This window comes from Episyrphus balteatus, chromosome 2, assembly GCF_945859705.1.
Source record: "Episyrphus balteatus chromosome 2, idEpiBalt1.1, whole genome shotgun sequence".
NCBI lineage: Eukaryota > Metazoa > Arthropoda > Insecta > Diptera > Syrphidae > Episyrphus > Episyrphus balteatus.
The window spans coordinates 10,281,838-10,304,040 of NC_079135.1; the positions used below are offsets into that span (position 1 = coordinate 10,281,838).

The following is a 22,203-nucleotide window of genomic DNA, read 5'->3' on the forward strand; positions in this document are numbered from 1 at the left end:
TCATACCTCAAGAAACAGCCACCAGAGCAGTTTGCGGTATGTTTGAAGAACCGGAAAATTTTACCCTCAATCGACTGTAACTGTATCCATTATATACTTCTCTTCGGTATAGCTAATTTAAGTAAAATATTATGTCTAAATAAACAAAAACATCTATAATACCGCTCGCAACGACCGACGACGTGGATGTTGCACAACATCATAATCATCCTCGCCAAAACGAAAGTAAATCTCTGACAATAATAATTTTTTTTTAAATTCAAAGTTAAAGAAAGAGAGAGTGAAAGTTATGTCTAAATAGAAGAAGAAAATAGGGGGCCGGACAAAGGAAGGAAAAGGAAAGAAAAGCCCATCAAGCCGTCAAACATTTACGTACTCTATCCGTCCGGGCAGTGTTCTTTTCGGTATGAAAAACAATTAGTTGCATGAACACCAAACAACACCAAGTTGAGGGGCTATTCCGCAAGTCATGAATAGCACGTTTTGTTTTCTTTATTTCTTACCTTTAACTATTTTTCAATTTTTTTTTTATTACTTTTTAGTTTATTTTCATATACAATTGTATTTTTTTTTTGCAACTATTATAGTGCTAGCTAATTATTTTTTGTTGAGTATAGGGGAATAATAGGAGGCAGCAAAAAATGGTGCTAAATGAGAAAATTGTTATTTATGATTAAGCTTATAGCGCAAGGTAGATTCAATTATATATGTACATTCGTTATGCCACAAAAAGAGAACAGAAAACGAAACGAATACACCACAAAAGTTAACCAGAAAGAAAAAAAATATAAAAAAAGAAGGAAAAGAAGAAAATATTAACAACGGAAATGGGTTAATGCATTTCAGGTGTACAAGGTTCATTAATAAAAAAAAAGAAGAAGCTAATTATAGTTTATTTTTATCTTTATGACAAAAAGAAGCAAACAAAAAAAAATTGGACAAAAATTTTAATGTAAACATAATGATGAAAAATAGTTACATTATACCACTAAGGTCACTGCGGTGTATACGTAACTATTTTTTAACAAGTGACATTAAGACAAGTCACATAAGTAGTTAGGTTTTAGGGTTTGAACTTTTTAACAATATAACTTAAAAGTGTATATAACAAATATAAAATATATAATATATATATATACTTGACATCTTCATTGTCAGCTTTTCTTTGCAGGTTTGCAGACAAAAAAACTGTCCAAATTGAAAACGCTTTTAATTCGTCATATTTTGTTTGCATAAACACCTTTTAGCAATCGAAATATTAATTGATGACTTGATCACTGATGACGAATGCACTTTTCCAAGTCATCACTATTTTCCTTACAAATTAATGATAGACAACATTCTTTTGCGTAAAGAAAAAGTAAGACGCTTTTGAAAACTCAAAAGTATGCTCTGATGCATTCAGAACTATAAGGATCCCTTTGATATTTGCATAAGCCTTCTTCAAAACATCTTCACTGTGATTTTAAGTAGTACGAGTGGGAAGTATCTTGCATATGAACTCTTGTGAATTGATGATGACAAGTTACTTATTTTTTTCTTCTACATCAAGTGAGTTGAAATGTCAAAGTGGTTGACTGATGATGTGTAGATGCAAGCAAAAGACTTCTTAATCGATATTTGTGTTTTTTAGTATACAAAACGAAAGTGACAAGTCGTGCACTATTTCTCAAAACTTGTGTGTACAAATAGATCTCTTGACTGATTGACTTTATAAAATTTGAACAGGTTGTTCAGTTCTCAACACTCTCAATTGGATCATAAAAATAACACAATTTTGATGACCATGACATTCGTTAGTTCTTCAAGGACAATTCTAATAATAAAAATACATATAACCATCATCATCCAGGGACAAACTGAATTGGTATACTTATAATTTCTTTATGATGAGGAGGAGAGGTTAGATAGAAGCTTGTTTTCTCCAAAAGGCAAAAACAGAAGAAAACTTTTTACTGCCACACAGAAGAGATCTAGGTCGAATGAGAGGAATAAAGTGGTTGTTTGTTTATATTCGCATGTGCTGCCATCTGAGCAATTTGTGTCTAAAATAAAAAAAAATAAAGAAAAATGTCAAGTCAAGTGGTGTTTTTGACAGCAGCACACTTTAACTATCAATGACTTCAGAGTTTGACCTATTTATGTGTATATAAAGTATGTGTAACTTTGTTTACTACTTTTCATCAAATTACTATATAAGAAGTACATCAATAAATAAAAGATGATTTCTTTCGGAAGTAACGAGCATCCTTCAATATTTTTTTTATATTTTATGATAATATTCAGAATTTCAAACAAGATACCAAAAACAAATATATCTAAATGATAAATTCTTTACTCAGATAGAGGGATGGCGCCACATTTACTATTTACACACATTTACTATTTTCGGATGAGCGATTTCAAGAGGAATTTTCTTTTTTGATTAAAAACAAAATTGATAAGAATCTTGTTTTGAAATGTTGAAGTCAGAAAAGGGAAAGTATTTTTTTATACAGGGTTATTTTCTTAAAATCATTACGAAATGGGTGTCGAAGCAAAACGATAGTTTTTCTCTGTCTAGTAATTATTCTAGGTCAAAGATAAATAGTAAATTAGTATTGACTATTTTGATCAATTATAACCCATTTTTAGATACCTACCACATAAAAAAGGGTCATCTTAAAGGAAAGAAATTACTTAATCATAAATTTATCAAACGATTGTTGTTATGCAAATATTTTTTGATACTTATACATAATTTTTAAAATATTGCAGACTTTTGGGTCTCACAAATGAAACTTTAAAGTACTGGTACTTCTTAACGGAGAAGGTTATGTAGAAACTTTAAAAAAGATTTTATGCAAAATTAACTCAGCTTTAAGTTTGTGTAAATTTATGTTGTTGTTTAAAACCTTTAGTTTCTATGACCTGTCTTAGCAGGATGCAAAAGGGTGCAGATTTATTCCCAGACTTAAAACCACCCCACCTGACTTTAAGTTAGAAGAAATAGTTTAAAGAAAAACTCTACATAAAAATTCAAAAAATAGTTTAAACAATAATTTTTTTTTTTATTAATTTTTTTTTTTTAAATAAGACTTGTAGATTTATATTTTGATAGGTAGGCTATTTTAGTCAATGCGAAAATACGTAAATGCAAATTAAAAAAGCGACGTATATTTGTAGAATTATATTTTAATAGTTGGGCTATTTTAATGAATTTTAAATTAAATACAAATTAAAAAACTTTATTTCATATTTTCCCAACGTTTTGTTGTTATTCGCGACTTCTTCAGGGGTTAAAATAGATCTTTATTTAACATTATAAGAACATTCTTTAAATTTTTTTTTAGTTTGTTACTAAAAGACTCCCAAACAAACTAAAACTGTAGTAAATCAATAAAAAATGTCTTATAATGTTAAATTAAGATCTAGTACGACCCCTGAAGAATTCGCGAATAACGACGACTAAACGTTGGTAAAAGATGAAATAAAGTTTTTTAATTTGTATTTAATTTAAAATTCATTAAAATAGCCCCCTTATTAAAATATGATTCTACAAATATACGTTACAAAATTGGTCGCATAACAAATTAATCCAAACATTTTTTTAATAAATCAATCTTAAATTAAAATAAATTAAAGAAATTAAATTTTATAGAACTATAAAAAAAAATAAATTAAAAAAGATTCAAGCTAAAAAATAAAATCTAAGACACCTTTTTTCAAGAGCCGATTTTTCAATCTTCTAATAAACAGTCAGTTAACTGTTCGACGAATAAAATTATTAGGCTCATAAACAATCAGATAACAAACATTGAGTTTTTCAATCAAGAAAAATCTATTCTACAGAATAACAAAAAAAAATGTCAAATTCAAAAATATTCAAATTTAAACGTCATAATAATTCATAATTGTTTTTGTTTTCTTGTGTTCCGCTTTTTTTTCATCGACATTTTCTTCAAAACAGTTTTGAAAATGACAAAATATTTTTGATGAGATTATTCTTTAGAATAAATTTTATTCGTTTCTGAAAGGAGCAGATAGTTTAATTCCTCTATGAAATGTTTTAAGCAAAAAGCTACATTATGTATGTCCGACTGTTGAAAAATTGATTTTGTCTCCATCTGGGGAATAAGTACTAACTGACTGTTTAACTGACCATTGAAAAATTGGCCCTAAGGCCCAATTTATTGACTCTCCATTAAACTTAAATCGCCATTAAAAAAAGGAATTTTAAAATTAAAAAATCAAATTCGCTTAATTCAGTCTCTTTTAAGCATTTTTTTGAAGTTTGGCATAATTAACTAATTGAGCATTAAATTTAAAAGTCGTTTTAGTTAAAACTCCAAATTCGACCTTTTAAGAGGGATTTTTAGAGCAAATGGAGGTTTTAAAATGAATTTCTATTTATTCACTCTCCATTGGCGTCAAATGTCATTTCAATTGTTATTTCATTATTATTTTTTTGAAAAAAATTTGTTCATGAAATGAGCTAAGGAATCATTAAAACAAAATCAAAATTGTGTATGTAATAGTCCAGAATAGAGCATATTTGTTTGGAATAAAAAGTATTTATACCATAAATAAGTTACAATTTAAAATGATTGCGGCTCGCCAAAAATTGTTATCTATGGGTATGAGGGATAAATAGACAACACTTCATTTAAGATTTTTAATAGACTCAAAATTCAAAAAAATTAATGCATTTCTCATCTATTCGCAGAAGAGCACATAATATATCTAATAGATTATCTTCTCTACTTCAAAAGAACCACGACGTAAAAATATTTTAAATGGAATTTTAAATTTAAAGTTTTCATTAAAAGGAAAGACTTTAACTAAAGCAGAGTGAATTAAATGAATTTTTAATGATGTATACTTATAGGCGTCAATAGTTTAACGACGCTGTTAACTAAAACGATAAATTTCAAAATTTAATGAAGGGTCAATAAATTGGCCCAAAGCCAAATAAAAAATAAATTTTAAAAAATAAAAACTAAATTAAAAAAAAGCCATAAATGATTTTTTTCCTATAATTTGTTTGATAAAAAAAAAACTTTTCCAATTTTTGTCTTTAAAATCAGAAAAAAAAGTTAAACGGGGAGTATCGTTAATAAAGGTCAAAAGCAGAAAAAGAAAACACATCATACATGTGATACATTTTACAAATACAAAATGTATGCAAGCAATTCGTTAAACATCCGCATTCAATTTTCAATAAAATGGTGCCTGTCTTCTTATACGAGCGTTAACGAATAACTATTTTATTTATGTATCCTTATTTCTGTAAGTTCATTTAAAAAAGCTACTTAGCGTATCCTCATGACGAACATGTATCACCGTCATCGTGTCGTTTCGTTGCTGCATCAATATTGCCCCAAGCAAGTATACAATAAAAATGCTAATGCGACGCTCCCTCGAGAAGTATAAAAAGTGAACTAAAGAAACAATGAAGAGTGATTGGAGAAGAAAAAGAAGAAAAAAAAATTAAAAGAAAATACTTCAAACATTGATCATCTCATGCATGAATAAAGAAAAGAAACAAAATGTAAAGAAACTGTCAAGAAAACTAAAACGAAAAGTAGCAACATTAAAAAAAAAGCAAGAACACAGCTTATAACAAGACTTGCCTACATCAGCGATGCCAATGAAGAAACCTTATCAATGTCAAGTTCATTGGCATATCCCATCAACTTCAATGCTATGTATTTGTATATGGCTTGCCTGTATGCCTAGGTGCCAATAGTCACCTAGCCAACTACAGCCATCAACTGCAATCATCATCATCGGTCATCGGCAGTCGATATAGTAGACGGTAGACGGACAGATGATGGTTCTACGTTTATCCATTCGCTGTAGCAACAGCATCATCTAACTCCCAAGAGAAGTGGAAAATTCTTTTTTATCTCTTTTTTGTTTTTCAGTTTTATTTTTTTTAATCCAATTTTCCAGCAAACCCGTCGTTGTCGATTGATGACTTTCCACTTTCGCAAAACCAAACGCGAAAGGCGTAGATAAATGACATTGGAGGAATTGCCTTGATGCAACTATAGATGGCGTTGGATATTGTAGTTAGTTTGTTATAATGTCGAAGTCGATGTCAGTTCTTAAGGGATTGCCAGCACAAACATGCTGTGCCAGCTAGCTAGCTTATTACCTTAATGTGGGCAATTAAGCTAAATGGGTTTTGATGGCGTGTGGCCGATGTTTCTATAAATAGGACGCTCACGCAGTATGCGGCGAATGCAGTTAAGATTCCGATGTCACTTTATAATGCCAACAGAATCCGGAGTTGGGACTTAATGCGGCGGTGGATGGTGGATGGCGGTGTGGCAGTGACGGACGACAAATGAGACTTGCTAACTTGTATAAGATGAATATTAATCATGTGCTTAGAGTAATTAAATAAATATTGATGAATACGAGTGCTTGACATGCATCAATCAGTTTAAGTGCAGATTAGCAGTAGGATTTATCATAAAGAAATCATAATTATTTCGTGTATGAATGATTTTTTTTATGTCTTCTTTTGCACAACATTTTAGGGTCAAGTTGTCTGCGAGACAAGTAGTATTCAACTGAAAAGTAGGTAGTGTCCTTGGATCAGAGACAAGACCCAGACCAAAAATGGATAGTTAGAACTCGAATGACGTGTCCTTGTGTTGTTAAACTTGAACGTTTGACATTGGCACAGAAGAGAAAAGCCTAACTCTTGACCCATATAAGAATTTAATCACACGTAAAGTAGATTGCACAAAAAAGTTAAAAATAAAATACATGGTTAAACATTAATGATACAGAAATGTAATCTTAAATCAGCAGCAGGGGACTTAAAAAATAATCTCAGAAGAAGAAGAAGTATAAAGTTGGATTTTAAATTCAGAATTAATTGTTGATCGTTGCTAGAAGGAAGGTTATGACGGAGTAACAAGTACAATAGACCATTAGACAAAAAAGACCCCTGAACTAAAAATAATATTTTTTTGGGATTTAAAATGAAACAGACATAAGGAATTCATAAAGTCCTTAAAAATATTTTTGGTGAAACTGTGTTTTTCTTATAAGTTGAGTAATGTGTCTAAAAGGTTTCATAATTTTGGTCGAAAGATTGTTATAAGAACTAAGAGTTTAAAAAGTCCACAAAATTATCTTGAAGGAGTGTTTCAAATTCAGTACAAAAAAAAAAAAATTGATACCCCATTACAAATTGTTAAAAATGTTTCATTTGCCACTGAAACCAAAAATCAAAGCAGTGAAGTCAAGAAGTCAAAAATATTTAAGGTCGAAGAGTTTTTTTTTGTTTTAGTTAATAAGAAAATTCTGCCATCTTTGCCAAAAATCAATGATATTAAAAAATGGTACCCTTATGAACTTTATTAAAATTGTTGTCTTTGTCATGCCTACATTTATTTCATGTGAAAGGTGAATCTAAAGTGCTTTTAAAAAAATATCATGGTTTAAAGCATGTTTTTTTATTGAAAAAAAAAAAAACAATAATAAATAAATTTGGCAAATACTTTACATTTGGGATAGAAACCAAGAATAAAGAGACTTCATAAAATAATTGGCTTAAAGGTTGCTTTTTTAAAGTTCCAAATAGTTTATTTTCTGTAATAAGTTCTAAATAGTCAATTTCATTATAATCATTATAATTAAAATAGAAAAGGTTTATTTTTTTTCAAAAACGGGTCTAGCAACGGTAACTGTAATACAAACGTTTATTTCTTTCTGCACTTCAATTAAACGACCAAGTGGATTTGAAAGAAAATTTTTATACCGAAAAGTTTATAAAATTTGTCAAAAAATATATTTTTGGATTAAAAAAAAAAGAACAATTTTTTTAATAATTGATAAATATTTTCTTAAAAATAACGTACAATATTTCGTCTTGAAAAATGTTAGTGAATTTTTATCTATATATCGTCGCCTTCAGACCAAAAGTATGAATTTGAAAAATTTAAATTGTAATCCTTTATAAAAACGGTGGATCGGTCGCACCCTCGCTGTCGGAAAATTGTAGTTTTCCAGTAAACATTTGGAGGGTGAACTGCAAATTTCTAAACTTTCTGCGGAAAAAAATCTAAGAATTTCTGCAGTGATTGAGTTGTATACGGAGATTTCTTTATTTATTGCGGCGGGTGTAAAATTAATTCTCGAAAACGTTAGCTTTCTCTTTTTTGCTTTGGTCTTCTTGAACACTCTTGGATGCAGTTGGTTAAATTCTTTCCTGTCACGTTCTCCGGTTAATTTTTCTTAAAAGTAAGAAATATTCGATGACAAAACGGAACCCTGTAGCACATTAACATCTTTTTAATTTTTTCATTCAAGGCAATTTTAAGTGGCCGTATGAAAGTATCTTTATAATAAGACCATCTTCCAATTTGTTCACCCACCTTTCTTTAATTTTTAATCACAATCATCATAAAAAAAAACTTTTTAAAAAAATTAATAACTTAGCGTTCTTCTTCGATACCGTACTTGACTAATCCTGCTATCGGACAATAAATCTCACGAGTATACAAAAAAAAAATTAGAGCAATCAAACAACTCCTCCAGTCTTGGTGAAAGTATCAAAACTTCTCCCTCTTTTCACAAAGAATTTCGTCGTCGCCGTTGTCAGATGTATATAAACAAATACTTTTGGTTAGGTCAGTTGGCATTGTGCTGAATACCTAACAACCCACAGTGGCTTATTAAAACTTATTTGACCGCACATATCACAAAAACCCCAACATCATCATCATCATAGATGCATATGGTTCCAAAACAAATTAAAGGTTCATCATCGAAGAAGAGGGGAGGGAGGGGTTGAGGTTGATTTTTCTGGCATTTATTCATGGATAGAGAACACAACCGTCTTGTCCCGTCTGGGTGTCGCCATTACTTTCATCGCCGCCACCGTTACCAACCGTGTCTTTTCTCTGGAAGGAGATATTTTTAAATTCCTCTTAAGTTTGAAGGTACATCGTTACAAAGAAATGAGTGTTGTTGCACTACCGTTAGTTTATCTATCTGCGGTTCGTTAATTCTTCTCAGTCAATTGCTTTCTTGGTTGACTTTCTAGGAGAGATAGATGGTATTTATTCTGTTATATTCTCGTTTCTTTATAGTATTTGCCACTTTTTTCACCAAGAGAGAGAAATTTAATAATAATTCGTTTCAATTTTTTTTAATTTCAGATACTCATCTCAAAATGAAGACTTGAAGAAATTATATCCCGCATCGTCGTCATAATTCAAACACCAGGAACCAATCTTTTTATAACATTTTAATATAATAGTTATAGTTAGTTGGTAAGTGTATACAATTTGTAATGTGAAATAATAATTCATTTTATTTTTTTTTTGTTATAAACAATAACAACAATTGCAACTGTAACTCTAATCCAAGACACCTCTTGTTTCATAATAAATGTATTTAGAGCAGTCAGGTAAAATATCTGTTTCCACTGGATCGGAAACGGCAAAACCATCCCCATCCACGCAAAATATTTTTCCATTTATATCTTGAATGGATTCATAATTACCATTGCCACTGCATGTCAGGCGATGTATCATTCCAGCTTCGCTGAATATTTTCTGATCACGTGCACAGTCTTCATTCAGCAAGTAGATAGAAAATAAATGAATGAAAAAAAAATGAGATAAATGTAAATTAATTTATTAGAAATGTAATAAATAATTGAAAAGAAATATATTTCAGTATGGAATTCAAAGAATGATTGACTTACAGCAATTCATCGATGTCACTTTGTTGGATTGTACTTGAAACGAACCGAGTCTTGTGCCATCTCTCCAATAACAAGATGCTCTGGAAAAGTGATAATTGTATGCTTTAAATATAGAGATACATTACATTTTTAAATGCTTTGAAATTTAACAAAACTGCTAAGCTAAGAGACGAGTTTTAAAATGCAATTTGTATTAACTGACCGTCTTTACAAATAGGATTTTAAATGTGTCATACCTATGGTAGAGTTACACAAATTCCTTTTTTCCAAGACTGATAAAGTTTAAAATTGACACCCTTCAGGTTTCAATGAAGGTCAATATTCGCAGGAAACATGCCAAGTTTATGAAATGGCAATGGTGCAGTGGATGTAGTACATGACTGCTAACCTGGAGGTGTGGGTTCGAGCCCTACCTCAGGCAGCATTCTTTTCTTTATCCCCCAGTTTGGAAGCCACCCGTGGGATTATATGAAATAATAATCATCTTATTCTCAATTCACTGTACCAACAAAAAATTCTTTCCTATCCATCTATTCCTTCTAACTATAGCCGTGCAGTGCATTTAAAAGACCTTAGGTCTTACAGGCATATTAGTTAAAATTATATAAAAAAAAATATTTATATAAAAAAAATACTTCCAACAGAAAAGGGCTTCAAATCTTTTGAAATACCCTCATAATCTAACTTTAGTATGTTAGTAACAGTTTAAAACAGAAATATCGAAACTCCTAGTAGAGTCAAGGAGGTCCTCCCAATCAGCTCCGATTATGTTTTTATAAAATGCATGTTACTAATTGCGAGACTATGTTTCTTTTATGTTTTGAAAACACATTATATAAAACAATTTTAAAGAATTATTATTTTTTAATTGTAGGTACGTTAATATGTATTTTGACTTTAATATTTAATGCTCTTTTAATTTTTAGTCAAAGGTTTAAGGTCGAAAATGTCTAGTTTTTTTGAGAAGATCCAAATTAAGTGAATAAAATTAATAAAATCTTTATTATTTTTTAAGATCTGAAACTAAAAGCCTTTACTTTATATTAAACGTATTCAAAATTAGTGCGTTTAAACGTTGAAACATTTTGCTATAGCTGAACCGATATGAATTTTTTTAATGACCCAAAAATCAAACTTTACATATAGATTGACCACAATTTTAAAATCGTTACACATAAATATTTAAATAATTTACTTAGGGTTATATACCTATATTATTTGTAGAAATGTATAATTATTTTGTTATTTTTTTTTTGGAGTTTGCAATTTGATCGGTGATAGTAAGAAATTCCTAAACACTTTTATAATATCCAATATTGCACCCAAAAACGAATAAATTCAAAAACAACAAGTAATCAACTATATATTTGATGTTTCTTGAACCTACGTGTCTTTCTACTTTTACATAATGTTCTTTTCGAAAGTTTTCGAATGAAGAAAGATGATTTTCAAAACTAGTTTTTTTTTTTGTTGAGAAAAACGATAATTTATAATGAAATTATTTCCAAGTAATTTGCATAAAATGAGCTACGAAAAGAAGTTACTGAAGTGATGAGACTTATTAACAATAAAGTACTGGATGCGATCGTCAATATTTACTCCATATCCGAGGTCATTTCGTGCAAATGAGGTGAAATTATCTCATTATAATAGTTAAATTAGCTATAAGATCGTCTTTTTGGGCCTAATGCTCTTTAAAAAATTGAAAATGAAGAAATCTACCCTGAATCGAAAAAAATATAAAGATACCTACCTTTTTTTGAAGCTAAAGATTTATACCAATATTCAATTTTTAACTAAATCGTTGTTAATAAAGACTTTTTGTGAAAAAGAACTTTAAGAACTTGCTTTTCTTTTTCATTAAATTTGCATTCCAAATAAAAGTTGCTTTAAAAATAATTTAATTTTGGAAATAACTACTTTTTCTTATTTCAATAGTTTGTCAAATAACCAACTTTTCCACAAGGTCACTATTATTGATTAATCTAAAAGATTAATAAAGTCTTTTATTTTCCATTTCATGAAACGTTAGCAAACTACTCATTAGTAAAAAATATTTCTATATTGACAACAAAAAATACCAAAAGTTTCGATTGATTGATAAATAATTGTTTTTCATCAAACTGATGAATACATACATTTCCTATGATGTCAACGTTATGATAAAAACAAGGGTAATTTTGTTTAGTGGCACCTTTCAACTTTCATGAATTTTCAATATTCACTATTAATCACTATTAATTTTTTGATGTTCTTCTTTGTCGATTAAAAAAAGAAAATAATAAAATTCTCACTCACATGCCATTAGAAATAGAATATCTTCCATAAGAACCATCATAGTCACACAAAATGTTATTGAACTCAATTTCCGTTGTGCCATGCGCCGCATATGCTTTCTTTAATAAATTCTGTGCATAAGCAGAACTCTCACATTGTCTTAAATATGTTGAACCAAATTTGCTAAAATCATCTGTATATTATAATTTTTTTTTTGTAATAAAAAAAAGAAAATAAGAAAAATAAAAAACATTAACAAAAATGTACTCCGCCGAATGTCGTCGTCTAAGTATACAATAAAGCTTGCAATAATATGAAAAACAAGAAGAAGAAGGCAAAAATGTACGATAGTGTCAATGTTTGGATTATACAATGGCAACCTTCAACAATAACACAAAAAAACCAACAGCAGCAGAAGCGCACTACTAAACCACAATGAAATACCACTAAAACACAGAACAACACAAAACCATACATATTTTGTCATCTTTTGTTGTTTTTTTTTTTTTTTTATTTTCTTCTTTTATTTTTGTTTGGAATCTTTGCAATGTTTGGCCTGAATGAAGTGGTAACGATGATGATGAGATGGTTGGAAATAAAAGAAAAAAAATATTGCAAAAAAAATCTGTCAACAAAAACAAACAAAAAAATGAGGCCAACACTCGACATCAGCATATTGTGATTTTGTTTGCTTTTTTTTCATTCATAGGTTATTGGACTTACAACACGGCAAAAACTTCCACATTGCTTCTGGAACGGCTCGTGTTCCACTTAGAATTTGGCCAGTTGTCGGTTCGGCACACCAACACACACCCCCTGTGCATTGGAGGGCTTCGAAATTGCCCATTGAGTCGCAGTGTAGGGTATTATCACCCAAGCCGTCTTGAATCATTTTATATTTCATACGACTGCAGGCACACGTCATGCCTTCAGATTCGCGCCACCATGACCAGCCATGGATTCGTTTTCCTGTCTCTGAGTAACAAAAGCATCTAAGACACAAAAAGAAAATAATAGAAGAATTTGATAGTAATCCCCATTTGATGTTAATTCCAAAATTGTGTGTCTTTTAGTTTCCAGACTTTTCTTTTGTTAATGTTGGAAAAACTTTTAAGAAAGAAACATAAAATTCCGTCACACACAAAAAAAAAAAACACCCTGTCTCTTGATACCTTCCACTTAATCGATCGCCTTTACATTGAACCGCTGCAAAGCTTCCATCTACTTCACAACTCGGAAGGCGGGTTACGCCCGCCAAGTGATACGAATAAGCACACGTATCTATAACACAATCACAAAAAAAAAAAATAAGAAAGAAAAGAAAGAATAAGAAAGAGTCACTTTAATCCTGTGATAAGTTGAAAGGGCTGTCACATACTTTTATCCAACTGGCAAGTCATTGTTTTGTCACACTTTAAGCCCATTGCACAAGGACTTTGTTCGTTGCACTCTTCATGAAGTCCTACAAAAAAAAAGAAACCATTTTCAAGACATTGTGTGGTGACTGTGTGTGCTCCAGCACATTTCTTGAATGAAAAAGAAAACTTACCACCCAAACCACCAACACATAACGGACAACAATTGCAGATGCCTGCATTTGGAGTTATATACTCGTTGGGAGCACAATCTTGCTGTGTCAAAGATGACAGACACAGGTTGTGACTACTATCCTTACCATCACCACATATAGCAGGACAGTTGTTGTTGTTGTTGATGCTGACGCTGTCATCGTCGTCGTCGACTTCGTTATTGCCATTGTCAGCCCTAAGTTCCTTGTTGGTAATTGTTAAAATTGAAAATACGTAAAACCAATATCGTAATATCTTCTTCATGATGTTGTTACATCGATACTTTTCAGAGAAAAACTGTGAAGTTTTTTTTTTGTTGTGTGAACGATATTGGTCTTTTGGTTTGGCGTGTGTTATCTTTGGCTTGTTTTTTTTTTTTTTTTTTTGTATGTTCTGATAAATCAATTGATGTCAATATTGTTAAGTGGGTTGTAGGTAAGAGTATAGAAGTACTCTGTTCGTTTCTGCGATTGTGCGGAATTTCAAGTCAAAATAAAATAAAAAAAAGTTGTGAATTGCGTTTATGGTTTTCTTATTAAATTAATTTTTATGAAGGCGTGGCATATTTTTATACTGAAATAAAAAGTAATACATTTCTGATAACCGTTTAAGGTTTGTGTACCCTTAATGAATAGCAGGTCCCTAAGACGATGCTATTTTTCACCAGTCATCACATTTTGAGACACAAAGTATTTGCAATTTTTTCTTCTTTTAGTTTAGGTATACAAACTGTTTTTGTAAAAAAAAAGTTTTCAAAAAATAAAGGCAATAACAAAAAAAAAACACCTTTTTTTTGGAATATTTCGATAAAGACTAAAGAAATCCGATCATCTACGACGCGTTCTCAAGAAATACCTTTCCTACTATTGTTTTTTTTTTTTTTTTTGCTACAATGTAAAATAAATTTCTAATGATATAATGTTATAGTAATGTCGATTGTTTATTTAAACAAAGATAAATAAAATGGTGTCCACGGAGTGATGTTTTCGCATTTCTGACTCCTCATACCCGCAATTCGAACTTCTCATTTTTTTTCAAACGAATTGATAAAATTATTCTGTAAAAAAAAATTGGCTTTGAACGAAACCATAATTTTCTAAAGGATTTTTATATCCTTTTTCTGTGCCTGAAGTCGAAATTGCCCTGGAATGCAATTTTTAAAACACTTGAATATTAACAGGTAAAAAAGGCGGCTTTGAGTACTTTGTACGTCAATGTAACACCGTCAAATTGGTTTTTCTTTTGCAAAACTACTTTTATGCAATTTCAAAAATCGCCTCAAATATACATATTTACTTTTTTTCAAATCTAATATTTTTCTCTCGAAGATATTCAAAATAGAAATAAAAAACGTTTGGTATTTAAAAATCTTTTTTAGTCATGGGTTAAACTAAATCACCCGCACTAAAAAACAAAAAGATTTTTAAATTTGCAGTTTTTGACAAGAAAATTAGGTTTTTTTACTGAAAAAATTGTACTTATGCCTACTGCCTATACATATGTCATTGTATTATTTCTGAATAGAATATTTCTGAAAGCATTATTTTTTTCAACGAAAATAATCAAAACGCTTTAATTTGCAACAGCACACTAAAAATATAATTTTGTATTTTTTGAACACTTTATTTCCTTCTAAAGTTAATTTTTCGTTTAACTTTTCTTTCACCGGTTTTTCTAACAATTTCTTTGATTTTTCTTATCAATAAAAATCATCAATTAATGAAAACATTATCTTGCACGCAAAAACCAGGTCAATATTTATTTAACAAAAAAAAAAAAATTCTTTCTATACTTTACTACGTCAAGGTTGAATTATTATTTATCGTTCAATCATAACCATATTCCAGCAATCGAGTTCAATTATTTATTTAGGTATGTTTTGTGAATTTCATTCCCATCCTCCATGATGATAAATAACAATATATAAAAGAATAATCAAAACAAAAAATTGAAATTGTATATAGTCTGGGAAAATATTGCTGAAATCCTGCGAGTGTTATTTGGAAGGTAAATATTCTGACTTACACCGTTTGAGTATCAATGGCTTGTGTTTCTTATATCCCAAAAATCCAATAACTATCACTTGCAACTCTAATTACCCGACTATTACCATCGCATCAGCGCATTCCCCAGTTTTGATCAAAAATTGCTAAGATAACAAAATGAAAAAAAAAGAAGAAAAAAGATTTTAAATTCCACAACAATCAAATGGTTTGTTTCTCCGCGACCCCACTCTACTAGTAGAAGGGTAAGGCAAAAAGTTTTCACTGGAAAACAAAAGAAAATCCCCGCTTATCATTTGTTTGCATACAAAAAACCTCTTCATCCCCTTGTGTAATTTTGTCATCAGCAGCGATAAGATAGTAAAAATACTTTAACATTCATTTAATTACCAAATCAGTGTGAACGGTCACATCAATCTAAAAAGGTTGATGTTCTTTTGAAAAAAAAAACTAAAAGGTGTAGTTTGAAAAGAAAATAAAAGCTGTGGAGAATAAAACAAAGAGTATGTAAAAGTAATTTCTCATAGAACGAGAAACATTGCAAACAACTAATTATGTTATTTAGTTTTTTGAAATTTATATTTCTTTGCCTTATCATCATGGGCTGAAGTGCGTCAATGATACCAAAAAACATATACAAGTTCAATACAATTTTATATTTCTTTATTTATTTTCTTGGTAGTTCCCAACATTAAAACATCGAATATTTTTTATATCGGCAGTAGTTATAAAGTGTTCAAGTGGTATAACTGCGTTAAAATTGATTGAAAATTTATTTTCTTATCATTTTATCAGCAAATAACTTTTCTTGAGAATATTGCGTGGAAGTTCTGATAAAATAATGTTTTATCAATTTTAATAGCCAATAACATTTTTTTCACGCCTCTTAACAGAACGTTCGCAATTTGCTAATGGTTCAGTTCGGAAGAAATAGAAGTGCAAGTGAACCTTGAAATTTGTTTAACACAATTCTATCGGGATCTTTGAAGACAATATTTTTATAATGGTGATGTTTTGTTTTAGTTTTTTTTTTTGTGTTTAAAAAAAATCATTATAAAGTATAAAGAAAAGAGAACTAAAGCGATAAGCCCTTATAAAATCGTAGATAATGAAGATAATTTTGTTTACTTTTTGACAAGCGGCTTGTGATGAAACAAAAAATAATAATAATTGAGCTCCAAGAAAAAAACCGAAACCCATAACAACACGCCTTTGTGAAGTACATTTTCATGAAACGGGTTGTGTTTACATTATAAGTGTTTTGAACCTTTGAATAAACCTTTTTTATGTACTTTTTCAGTTTTTTTTAGAACAAAAAAGCTAGAGTTGCGATAGCAATTTTTTTTTACCGACTTCCAAAAAGGAGGAGGTACTCAATTCGTCTGTATTTTTTTTTTACATTTTTAAGTGTACTGTGAGAAAAATTAAATTTTTTTATCTGCTCAAAAATTTTAATAAATCGGCAAGTGGTTAATGGTACTCTGTAGCTCGTTTTTCTCTGCCTATGTTTTTGTACTTGCAATATAGTTACTATGGAGCAGGAGCAAGTTTAAGATTCGTATCAGACGTGGAAAAATAGAATAGAAATGCAAATATAGGACCAAAATAAGCGGTACTTATGTAGAATATGGATAAGGTTATTTTTCTCAAAAACGGTTCTAACAATTTTGATTAAAAAAATGCATGTATTGCGGAAAATAAGGTCCTTTTTGTATATCATTTTTTCATTTCTTTTGATTTGACTCCAAAACCAAGCCTAATTATAAAATAGTTATAGGCACTTTTCATATAAAAATTAGTTTTGAACTGAACTTTTGCAATAATCGATATGTTTTTGACTTTCTAAGTCAACTGAACTGGAGAGATTGATATATACTCGTAATGCCAAACAAAAAATTTAAATTGTGTCCCTATGTGTTCAATTTGGTGTATGTGTAATTTTATAAATACGGAACGAATACGGGTGGACCTATTGCCATTATTGCATAGAACATTAATTATAAGAAAAGTCACATAAATTATAAAAGAATTTAATATTAACTCTGAGGCTAGAAACACACATGCGATTTTGGTCGCGCGATTATTCAGTCGCAAATTAGATGACAACGATTTCAATGACTGTGGACACAGTTTTCAAATTTTTAATCGCGGGAAGCATGCGTGTTCACAGAAATTGAAATCTTTGTCATCCATGTTTGCGACTGAATAATCGCGCGATCAAAATCGCATGTGTGTTCCTAGCCTTAAACTTTTTCAAATACCCGAAAATAACAATTCTTGTCAAATCAAAGACCAACGAAAAGTTTCTCTTGAAAAAAGTAAAACGAGCGCTAATGGGTTTTAAACGAAACAAATGTGCAAACTGTGAGTAAAAATTGTACCTTCTTGGTTAAAGAAGATAAAATTTGATATAATTTGATGGTAGCATCAGCTTCTGAAAATAATTTCTCCAAACGTTAGTTATTTTTTTCACAAAGTAGATTAGACAAAATTATATGGGACTAAGACCATTTTGCTTGGTTTCATTTTTAGTACCGTGGTTATGATACGACAATTTTATATCTCACAAAAACATGCCAAGACATTTCATTTCTTTCTTTAAATTTCATTACCAAGTGTTTCGACCTTTTTCAATTTTCAAAACTTTGTAGGAAATTTTTTTTTTCGTTTAACCTTCATTTATTGTTCAAAACTAAAAGATTCACGGTATCGATGAAATTGGCAACTTGTTGTTTAAAAAACTTTTATTTTTGTTAATAATAGAATCGTTTTGCAATTGAAGTTTTTAATATCTTACCTTTGATTTTTCATTTACGAGAAAATGTCTCTATTCTTCAAATTTATTTTGCAATAACATTATTCTTTGTTTATTTACTTTCAGGCATCTCTAACATCATATACAAAAACACACCTTCTAGGTAAACATGGAGAAGCCGATACATCCATCGGCCGTTGGGCCTAAGGTTTCGCAAATAGCCAATCTATTCCAGCGAAAACAACCCATCGAAGTAGCTAATCCCGTAGAAGTTCAAATACCACCACCAACTAAAGAAACCCAAATGCCCCAGGCCCCAACCGTTACTGTTGTCCGTACCGAATCCCATTCGACACGTTTCAATCATGCTCGATCTCTATTTGAAAAGCTATCCGTAGAAAACAATTCAAATAATCCGGCAGCGCTAAGTGTTAAAATGTCTCGATCGGGTAGTCGCGAAGATAATCTCTGCAGCGACATAAATTACATCGATCGACGTTCACCATCACCAGCAAAGCATCGCAACAGTAGTCCATTCCCGCCTGGGCAGGCATCATTGATGAACAATAATTGCCCTACAGCAGCATCTGGTCAAATAAACGGAACAAAGTTCATTGAACAACAATCCAAATTACATCATAATATTTCACGTATAAAGTCCGAAGAGACATCTAGCGGTGGTGAAAAACCGGAGAAACCTGAAAGGAAATTTAATTCCCGTGAATTGATTGAAAAACAAAAAAAGTGGACTTCACATTTCACAAAGACAAAGACGAATCGATCGCATAGCGATCCGAATCGTTGCGATATAATTCGCACTGGACCTGGTACCGCTTTGATACCAGGCAGTATTATCCAAATGAAAGATCCTGTCATGCTTAATAACAAGAATGCAAATAACAGTAATAATTTAAGTAACAATAGTGTTAGTAGTAATAATATCATAACGGGTGTTTCCAAGTCATTGGATATGTCACTGGACGAGGATATGCCTCCAAGTCCACCGGTGCGTCATTCAGTTCATCCGCCCGAAATTAAACCTCGCAGTACCGTCAAAAATGGTAGCCCAGTCAAGAGTCCTCCCTTGCCGCCCATTCCGTCGTCCAAGCCAAAAATTATAAGCCCCGTGAAGTTCCATCCGGAACGTGTTCGATCTCCGACAAAAGTCTCTGAACCTCCACCACCACCGCCCACGTTGCCAACATCACCGCCACCACCTCCGGCCAAGTTGGTTAGCAAATCATCGATTGAAGATATTCCACCAGAATTGCCACGAAAGCGTTCGATGGATATTCTGGAGGATCAACTGCAAATGATTGGCGGTGGACTGGAGCGAAAACGTTCATCTGTGGATAAGGATAGTGGAATGTTTTCGCCAGCTCATGCGGTCAGCTCGTCGCCTAGCCCAGCACCAAGTGCTTCGTCTGGGCCATCGAGTCCCGTTCACACCGAGGACGAGAAGCAGGAAAATGAATCCACGGAAAAATCTGAATACTTCAGTATGCCGAGTGAAAATGAAGGTAAGTTTATTATTTTATTATTTATTTATTATATTTTGTTGTAGCTTCAAAATAAGTTCAAGGTCACCCTATTCTCTTCGTTCAATCTTACAAAGTTAGTTTTGTAATTTAACGTCTTGACACAACAAACCACATGTAGTTAATAATTTTAAGTGAAGCTTCCGAACTTCGTTAAACCTCTTCTACCGCAATTTCATCGACTTGAAGAAGTTAAAAATAGATACGAAATAATCCAATTAAGAAAGGAAGACATCATTTTGTGCGCGGTGTGTGCTCTTTTAACAAGTCTTTGCGTACAACGCCGTGTATCATTTCTGTTTCTGTCCGTATGCCGGAAGATACAATTATCTTCGATTGTTTTCATTCCAAAAACACACAGATAAACACAAAGAACATACACAATTTGAGTCCTTCTTTGCCTTTGGAAGCTGCTGCTTCAATCCTCCTCAATAACCGCTGCTATAATATTGAAAAAAAAAGTAAACAAACAAATCAGAAAGAATACAACTACGACGACTGAGCTTGTTTTTTGGAAGACGAACATATGTTTGCCTCTCTGACACACCCAGTTTATATGCCTCCCTTACGTAACCATTCCTCTAGCAGCAGCAGCCCGCACCTTATGAATGCCCCATTTCCACAAGCCATTCGTGTCGTATACCCGACGAACCGAACCGTGTGTATAGAGTAGTTTTGAGCATTTTGTGCGCTTTTCCGCATGAAGTATCTATCAAACGTGCGTCGGGCTGGGCATGTGGATATACCTAAATCCAGACTGATTTTACGGGGAGCACTCTATCTAAAATATTTTCTTTTGATGAAAATTTGAAAATTTTACTACTCCTCCGCTTTGGTGAGAAATTGAAATCTCGTATAAATCAAAGTGAGCTGCAAATTTGTATGTAAGAAATCTCATAGCAAAATGTGGGGCAGTTTTATTAGGATTTATTTTTAGTTGTTTGCAGTTTGCACACCACGATTGAATACGTAGTATCTTCTTGCTTGCAATTCCGAATCTTATGAATTTATGTACATCGATATTTTTAAAAGGGATTCTTTAAAATCCAATGCAACCTTTATCTTTTGACAACTTTTAAAATTTTTTCTTTTTCTTCTCAAAAAAATGACCAACAATCAGTATTATCATACAGTCACTCAACATGTTTGAGAGAGAGAATTTGAAAGAAAAGTTTTCGAACAAAAAAGAGCTTTTTGAGAAAAGACAAAACAATTAAAAAACTTTGAACTGAATGGAAAATAATAAAGGGGTGAATATCTCTGTTGGTGAAAGTTTATACAAAAGCTTTGTGTTTGTGTAATAATAGGTGACTTTTCTTCAAATATTTGTTTTGTTATTTTAATTGGTCAAGTTTGTTCAGAGATTACATATGGCGCTAAATTTAAATATGAATTTGAAATATTTTTAAAATAGGTAGAAATGAGAGTTGGAAAAGGAAAACATAATAAAGCTGCAATTGATTTTTATAATGGCTCAAAAATTATATTTTTTTATAAAATGTGAAATTTTAAAACTGATTCACAACTTCTGAACCCAGTTTGAATATGACCCATTCTAATATTACTCAAACACTGAACTTTAAGTTCGATATTCAAAGGTATAAATAAAGTAATATTTGAAAGAAAATGCCTGTTTCTCTAAGCCTTATCGGGTTTTTAAATATTTCTTAAAGTGATTGGAGTTTTTTTTAAAGACCAAAATGTTTTTTATGTTATTGTGGTTTCCAAAGGTTTTTTTTTTTTTTTAATCTAGTTTTACAAAACTCTGAAAATAATACAACGATAAACTTTTTTAAAACAATTCTAAATCTTTTTCAAAAATTATTCTTGTTATAAGATACTAAAATTCTAAAATGAAATAAGTTATATTTTGAAATCTTTTGTTTCAAAATTTCTTAAAAAACTCTGATCCGTTTTCGAAAAACTTTTTTCCCAAAAAATGAAATGTAAAAAAATCCAAAATGATTTTTTATAGAAATTGGCTCAGGAAAACTGTTCTATATTTTGGATAACATGTACTATTAAATATTAGAACCGTTTATGCAAACTAAAAAAAGTTTATAAAGTTAAGAAGATAATTTTTGAAAGAAATTTAATTACACCGGGCCAAAAAAAAAAAAAATTGGTCTGTACTTTTGATTTTTCTTTATCTATTTCGACGCGCTGAATCCGAATCTGAAGTCACTTAATTGCAAAAAAAACCATAAAAATCGTTTTAAAATTATCAGCTGTTTTTTTTTCCACTTCCTGACAATTTTAAGGTTGTACGGGTGAAACTGATTTCAGATTCGGATTAAGCGCGGCAAATTACATGAAGATTTGTAAATCCATCCAAAAGTACATAGATGGG

General features: G+C 31.0%; 2 protein-coding genes across 7 annotated transcripts in view; one reads left to right on the forward strand and one right to left on the reverse strand.

Annotated features, from left to right (window-relative positions):
* Positions 1–22,203, forward strand: part of LOC129909158 (uncharacterized) — a 96,161-nt gene that overhangs the window by 35,673 nt on the left and 38,285 nt on the right. For 4 of the 6 annotated variants that reach the window (XM_055986149.1, XM_055986153.1, XM_055986154.1 and 1 more), the window contains exons 2-3: positions 9,162–9,275; positions 18,442–19,835. In XM_055986149.1, the coding sequence (XP_055842124.1) occupies positions 18,485–19,835 (1,351 nt within the window). In that variant the 5' untranslated portion in view covers positions 9,162–9,275; positions 18,442–18,484. Of the gene's footprint in view, positions 1–9,161; positions 9,276–15,945; positions 16,064–16,343; positions 16,567–18,441; positions 19,836–22,203 lie in introns of those variants that run through there. The other 2 variants (XM_055986150.1, XM_055986151.1) reach the window with 2 other exon arrangements.
* Positions 9,268–15,770, reverse strand: LOC129909166 (uncharacterized). The gene is made up of 8 exons (XM_055986167.1): positions 15,583–15,770; positions 13,539–14,021; positions 13,368–13,451; positions 13,162–13,270; positions 12,713–12,981; positions 12,011–12,182; positions 9,713–9,792; positions 9,268–9,577 (listed from the first exon to the last, which is right to left on the reverse strand). The coding sequence occupies exons 2-8, from the start codon at positions 13,819–13,821 to the stop codon at positions 9,363–9,365; spliced, it is 1,212 nt and encodes a 403-aa protein (XP_055842142.1). The 5' UTR covers positions 13,822–14,021; positions 15,583–15,770; the 3' UTR covers positions 9,268–9,362.

What these genes read in the sequence shown, in the direction of transcription:
- LOC129909166 (XM_055986167.1), bottom strand. Translation starts at nt 13,821, where the DNA reads ATGAAGAAGATATTACGATATTGGTTTTACGTATTTTCAATTTTAACA. An exon ending in ATGTGTTGGTGGTTTGGGTG is followed by an intron (nt 13,452 to 13,538) that starts GTAAGTTTTCTT and finishes TTTTTTTTGTAG; the next exon opens with GACTTCATGAAGAGTGCAAC. An exon ending in GACTTGCCAGTTGGATAAAA is followed by an intron (nt 13,271 to 13,367) that starts GTATGTGACAGC and finishes ATTGTGTTATAG; the next exon opens with ATACGTGTGCTTATTCGTAT.